The 7,451-nt window shown below is 38.5% G+C and overlaps 1 protein-coding gene across 2 annotated transcripts in view; it reads left to right on the top strand.

The window, feature by feature from the left end:
* The window catches only part of LOC109085935 (glucocorticoid modulatory element-binding protein 1-like), a 13,989-nt gene extending 9,480 nt beyond the window's left edge, over nt 1–4,509 (top strand). For both annotated transcript variants that reach the window (XM_042776050.1, XM_042776051.1), the window contains 2 exons: nt 467–589; nt 2,605–4,509. In XM_042776050.1, coding sequence (XP_042631984.1) covers nt 467–589; nt 2,605–3,419 — 938 coding nt within the window. In that variant the 3' untranslated portion in view covers nt 3,420–4,509. The remainder of the gene's footprint in view (nt 1–466; nt 590–2,604) is intronic.
* Nucleotides 4,510–7,451: the final 2,942 nt, after the last annotated feature.

The raw sequence follows: 7,451 nt of genomic DNA on the forward strand, positions 1-7,451 counted from the left end.
AAAATCATAAGGATATTAAGTAAAGATCATGTTCCATTAATATATTTTGTACATTTCCTAATGTAAATATATTGAAACTTAATTTTTGATTAGTAATATGCATTGCTAAGAACTTCATTTGGACAGCTTTAAAGGTAATTTTCTCAATATTTAGATTTTTTTTGCACCCTCAGATTCTAGATTTTCAAATAGTTGTATCTCAGCCAAATATTGTCCTCCTAAAAAAAAACATGCATCAATGGAAAGCTTATTTATTCACCTTCCAGATGATGTATAAATCTCAATTTTGAAAAATGGACCCATGTGACTGGTTTTGGGGTCCAGGGTCACATTTAGTATGTCATTTTGCTGTCAGTTTATTTCAGTCCATGTTGTTATTCAAGTGTAGTGGTGGAAGTGGAATGTGGCTATTATTGTGGAGTTGAATTACTGTTGGCGAGATGCGATCATGTGGTCTGTCTTGCAGAGATTGCGGTTCTGAGTAACCTGGCTCAAGTCTTTGACCTTCTGGACTCCATCAAACAAATTCTGAACGTTCGACGGCAGATGACGGACCCGGAGCAGACGCAGGTCCTCAGAGCACTGACCAGTGAGTCAAGAGACAGACTACAACTTTTGGACACACTGAAACATTTTCCAAACTCAGTCTGTCTGTTAATTCAGTTAATTTTCAGGAGTGGTCTGAATTTTCTTTGCCTATCAGCACAAACACAAGTGTCATCTCACACTAGTTAAATGTTACACTTTTCTGAACCTGTCACTTTTCTGTCCCTTAACAGACATTAAACTGACTTAAACTCAGGACATTTATGCAAAGTTATATTATGGTGCTTTAAGCATGCTTTGCACCAGTTCAGTTTTGTACCAACAGATGAAAGTGAATGTGGCAGTGCTCTTTTAAGTTGGATGTTGTATGTATCGTGGCAGTTTGGAAATATCTGGTGAGTGGTGGAAAAAGGTTAAAGCTCTATAATGTACCACCGACACTAAACCCTACTCTTAATCTAACTAGTGGTGTTGACAAAAGCAAACATGGGTTGAAAACGTGTTAAAGCACCCATGCCATTTCTAAAACCTTGAAATGGAGACATTTTCTTATCTCTTACTCATGAACACAAATATCCCTTGAAAGCATACAATCATAAGGCTAAACAACAATGGAAAAAATTATATAAAATATAATAATATAAATGACTAAAGAATGAATTAATTAATGAAATAAGTATATAAATGGTTTATTATAAATGATTATATGATTAAATGGAATAATAAAATGACTAAGATAGATAGAACAAATTAATATAAATAAAGATAGTAAAACACAACACCATTGATGGTTGCTGTCTTGAAGCAACACACACTGAAACGTCAAAATTTACTCATTTGCAAATCATACACTATGGTAAAAGTGTTTCAATGTAATAACATAGTGCAGAAAACATTGTGAAAAAAAGTCTTTTTTTTTAACCAATAATTTGCCCCTTTGATCATAATTCATGAGATAAGGAATAAACGTTGCTGGTGTTTTACTGCCATTTGTATTTATTTTAGCTGGAAACTGAAGTGAATTATATGCATAGGGAAGGGTTTTTTTTTTTTTTGAGTTTTGTAAAAACATCACAGCAATTAGTGAATAATTCAATGATCTAATAGCCAAAATCAAATCCTGCCCTACTTTCACTCACATCACATCACAGAAATCATTTAACAAAATCCTGCCCTACTTTTTTTTTTTTCTCGTTCGAGAAGTCGTTTCACTCAGATATGTCACAGTTGGGATGAAAAGACAATCGCAATTTTCGTTTCATGCAGACATTAAGGGGGTTTAGACATAAGCATCAGGCTTATAAGAACACTTGTTACCGTGGTAAAGTCACCGGGTAACACTTTATTTTAAGGACCAATTCTCTATGTCATTTAGAATGCATATTATTAGTGTTGACAAAGCACATATTACTGCATTACCATATTCTGGATCCCTTAAAGGGATACTCCATCCCAAAATTTTTTACGTGTATTTACACTTTGGTCAAAAGCTATTACTTTGGTTTGAAAGCTAACAACACATTGGCGTGGGCTGACACAGAAGAGTGTTAGCCGCCTGCGTACTGCTCAGATATGTCAAAATGGCTCTGCGCTGATTTAGAGATTCACAGAGGAGAGCAATTGTTGAATAAAGTTATCGTTTTTGTTTTCTTTGTGTACAAAAAGTATTCTCGTCGTTTCATGACGTTACGGTTGACACTGTTATATATTTGGCAGTCTATGGGACAGTCTCAAGCCTCCCGGGTGTTCATCCAAAATATCTTAAATTGTGTTCTGAAGATGAACAAAGCTTTAGTGGGTTTGGAACGACATGGGGGTAAGTGATTAATGACAAAATTTTCATTTTGGGATGGAGTAACCCTTAATCTCCCCATACTAAACTTAACAACTACCTAACTAACTATAGTTAATAGTGAGAATTGGTCCATTAAACTAAAGTGTGAAAAGCTATTAGTTAGTTAATAGTGAGAATTGGTCCATTAAACTAAAGTGTGACCAGTCATCTCATAGATTGCGTTAATTCTCTGAAACAACACCATCTCTTGTGCTTATGTTTAGCATTGGAGCAGCAGGTAGAGGAGCAGAAGCAGCAGCAGTCGCTCAGCTGGTTGTCTCAATCACAGGCCCTCAGCAGTCTGGTTCTCCCCTCTACTCCTCCAGCCAAACGCGCTCCCAAACGCCCCCGCCTCCAGCGGCCCGCCTCCACCACCGTGCTCAGCACATCCATAGCCCAGCCTTTCACCCTCCAGCCCCAGCAGTTCACCGTGCTCTCCCCGATCACCCTTTCCTCTATCGGCCAGTCGTTCACGGTGGCCGGCCTCAGTCAACCATCCAATACTGTCACCCTACACGCTTTCCCTGCCGGCTCGCAGCTCTTCACGAGAATTGCCGCAGGTTTGGATGGAAAAACCGAAGCCATCACCCTCCATCCCACATCTGGGCTCACGCTTCTGGGTGCCACAGCCCTGCAGGACCACGGACAGCTCGGGACGGTCATGAGCCCCAGCGAGCTCATCCAATTGACGCAGAAGGCGACTGCTGCTGATGTAGCCCAGGACGGTCAGGTGGTCGCAGGCACGGTAGTGATGCAAGAGGGCGTCGTCAGTGTCCTGCAGGAGGACGAGAACCAGGACAACTCCACCCTGATCGAGATAGACCCAGCCACCGCCGACCACAGCGTGAGTGTCATGGAGCTGCAGCTCGAAGGCGACGAAGCAGGGGGCGGCGCGACTGTGGTGGAAGAAAGCGAGGAGGTAGTGCAAGGCGAAACGGAGGAGACGGGGGAGATACAGCTGGATGCTAATGACCAGTTCCACAATTTGCCCGTTGTAGTGGTGGAGGAAGAGACACAGGACGACGGCAAAGCCAAATGAGACACCGACACTTCACACAAACCACCCTCAGAGACTGACAGACCGAATCAGACAGGGACCGGGATTGTGTCACCCCAGGTGGAGTGTGTGTGTTTGCCCTTCCAGCGGTCTCGTTTTTTTCATTACTAACTTCCTGCACAGCCAAGCTCAGCTCTTCAAGCCTGATGTGTCACGTATTTGTATTTGTATTTGTATTTGTTCAGTATTCCTTTTTTTTTTTTTTACATGCAAAAAGCAACAATTTGTGATGTTTAGTTGGAACACATTCAGTATTTACTTTCATTTTTGAGTGTGGAAAGTTAGACCGGGCACTTATTTTTCAGTTTCTTTTTGTTTTGGTGCCAAAATGTCACGTTGTAGCCATGGCCAGATATCCAGTTCATGAATCTCCGATCTGAAGGTGAAGACTAACAGTTAAAGTGAAATTTAAGACACTCCCATAATGAGAAATTACAATGTCTGTGGTCTCTATATATGTACTTTCTGACATCAGGGTATAAATGGCACTAATGTTGGTGATATTTTAGCACAGTGGTTTTTAACTCTGGTCCTGGGGCCCTACAGCACTTCACTTCATGCAGCTCTGCTAATGATATTATAGTCTGAATTGTGTGTAAATAAGGGAGGCAAAAGCATAGTGCTTTGGGTCCCCAGGATCAGAGTTGGGAATCATGCCATTAAGCACATGTAATGAAAGATGTGTTGCGAATGTTTGTGAATGGATCCTGTGTGTCCTTCACTGAAAATAAAATGCATCTTCCTTTCCCCGTGAGGTATATTGTAAGTGATGATAGATTGCGGGATTTTGCATTTCAAAGTCTGTTACAGTTTCAGAGTTATGTTTTGAAAAGTAATTGCAGAAATACACTGTTGTTAATTTTGCAAAACGTTAAGTTAATTTATTGCATTTAAAGAAATAGTTTGTACTAAATTTATAATTCTGTAATGATTTACTCACCCTCATGTCATTCTAAACTCAAAGACCTGCTGTGGACCACAAATGGAGATGTTTAGCAGAATGTTCACACTTGCAGTTCATGCAAAACGTTATTTTGCTGCTTGTTGGAATTAATTAAAATGAGCTAATGCATCAAGTCTTACACATTTTTTTCCTAACGAAAATTTGTAAGACAGAAGTTTATTTAATTGATTTGCGTCAAATGAAACTTTCTAGTACCCAGCATGCTTTGCGTGGGATTAGATAAGGAGAGTGAATTTTGAAATTAAGTGTTATTTTTTATGGTTTTTGATGAGATGCTATGAGATGAGATGAGATGAGATGAGAGGAGATGAGAAAGGGTGACTTATTAGTGTTTAATGTATTGATATATGTGAATCAAAAGTAAAGAGGATGATACATTCACACCAGCCAGTACTCTTTTCATGGGTCTGCACTACAGTTTAAAAGATTAAGGTCAGTAATTTTTTTTTAAATAAATTGATCAATAGTGATAGTAAAAACATTTATAATATTACAAAATATTTGTTCAAATAAATGATGGTCTTTTGAACTTTATATTCATCAAACTATATATATATACATACAGAATAGAATTAGTATAGAGAGTGCTAGAGTTAGAGAGTCACATAAAGATGGAAGAGATGTGTTTTTCGCAGATTCTTGAAGATGGCTAAGGACTCAGCTGCTCGGATTGAGTTGGGCAGGTCATTCCACCAGGAGGGAACATTTCATTTACAAGTCTGTGAAAGTGATTTTGTGCTTCTTTGGGATGCACAATCAAGTGATGTTCTCTTGCCGAACGCAAGCTTATAGAGGCACATAACTCTGAAGTAATGAATTTAGGTAAAGGGGTGCAGAGCCAGTGGAAGTTTTGTAGGCAAACATTAATGCCTTGAATTTTATGTGAGCAGCTATTGGTAGCCAGTGCAAATTGATAAACAGAGGTGTGACATGCATTTTTTTTTTTTTTTTTTTTTTTTTTTTTTATCTTGCTGCTACGTTCTGGATTAATTGTAAAGTTTGATAGAACTGGCTGGAAGACCTGCCAAGAGAGCGTTGCAATAGTCTAGCCTGGACAGAACAAAAGCTTGAACAAGGAGTTGTGCAGCATGTTCCGAAAGAAAGGGCTTCTTGATATTGAATAAAGCAAATCTGCAGGACCGAGAAGTTTTAGCAATGTGGTCTGAGAAAGTCAGCTGATCATCAATCATAACAGCCTGAAAAGGTTTCAGGCTGTTTTTGAAGTAATTATGGTTGATGTGCCTTACTAGATGTTGAAATTGTGATGAAACGATGGGTTTGATGGAACCAAAAGCAGTTCTGTCTTGGCAAGGTCGAGTTGAAGGTGATGGTCCTACATCCAGTAAAAAATGTCTGTTAGACAAGCTGAGATGCGAGCAGCTACCGTCGGATCATCAGGATGGAATGAGAGGTAGAGTTGAGTGTCATCAGCATAGCAGTGATATGAAAAGCCATGTTTCTGAATGATAGAACCTAGTGATCCCATGTAGACAGAGAAGAGAAGTGGTCCAAGAAATGAGCCCTGAGGCACCCCAGTAGTTAGATGTTGTGACTTGGACACCTCACCTCTCCAAGATATCTTGAAGGACCTATCTGAGAGATAAGACTCAAACCACTGGAAATTTAGTTTTAATAATATAAAACTAGAAAAAGTCAAAATCTTAAAATGAAAAAAACATAAACAGAAAGCTAGACTAATTGATAATAATTGTTAATTTTGTTGTGGTAGTATGTCCTCTCGTCAAGTGAAGACTTGTCAGTGAATATATCATTGAGTCAGACCACTGAATCGGGGGGGGGGGTTATGCTAATTGTAAAAAAGTTTACCATAAGGCAGATTTCAAACCTTATATTGACGATAGTGGTCCTGACAGAAATGTGATAGTGTATTGTGTGTATGCCAGGTTAAAGTGATGGGTCTTTAATCTATATTTAAACTGACACAGTGTGTCTGCCTCCTGAACAATGCTAGGTAAATTGTTCCAGAGTTTGGTCACTAAATAGGAAAAGGATCTGCTGCCCACAGTTGATTTTGATATTCTAGGTATTATGAAATGTTTTGAGATTGCAGCAGACACGAAGGACTATAATGCCATATGAGCTTGCCCAAGTATTGAGAAGCTAAACCATTCAGGACTTTATAAGTAATTAGCAAGATTTTAAAATGTATTCGTTGTTTAATAGGGAGCCAGTGCAGTGTTGACAGAACCGGGCTAATATGGTCTTACTTCCTGGTTCTAGTAAGAACTCTAGCTGCTGCATTTTGGACCAGCTGGAGTTTGTTTATTAAATGCGCAGAGCAACCACCCAATAAAGCATTACAATAATCCAACCTTGAGGTCAGGAACGCATTAATTAAGGTTTCTGCATTTGACATTGAGAGCATAATTCGTAAATCGTAGATATAATTTTTAAGATGGAAAAATGTGGTTTTACAAATGCTAGAAACATCGTTTTCAAAGGAAAGATTGCAATCAAATAGCACACCAATGTTCCTAACTGATGACGAAGAATTGACAGAGCAGTCATCAAGTGTTAAACAGTGTTTCAAGTTATTACATGCAGAGGTTTTTGGTCCAATAATGAACATCTCTGTTGTTTTTTGTTTTTGTTTTTTCATAATTTAGCAGTAGGAAATTACTAGTCATTTTTTTCATCAGGCTGCAAAAAAATATAGCGCAGAGTATCATTAGCATAAAAGTGAAAGCTAACATCATGTTTCTTGATGATATCTCCCAAGGGTAGTATTAAGCCTTATGATATCTCGTCATTCATTGCTATGAATTACAAGATACTGTCTTTTCTAGTATTTTTGACAGAAAAGGGAGATTTGAGATTGGTCTGTAATTAACAAAATCTCTAGGATCAAGTTGCTTTTTTTTTTTAATGAGAGGCTTAATAACAGACAATTTGAAGGTTTTGGGGACATATCCTAATGACAAAGATGAGTTAATGATATTCAGAAGAGGATCTATGACTTCTGGGAGCACCTCTTTTATTAGCTTAGATGGAATAGGGTCTAATATATGTGTTTGTTTTGATGATTTGAC

The sequence above is a fragment of the Cyprinus carpio genome, chromosome A19, assembly GCF_018340385.1.
Source record: "Cyprinus carpio isolate SPL01 chromosome A19, ASM1834038v1, whole genome shotgun sequence".
NCBI classification, from domain to species: domain Eukaryota; kingdom Metazoa; phylum Chordata; class Actinopteri; order Cypriniformes; family Cyprinidae; genus Cyprinus; species Cyprinus carpio.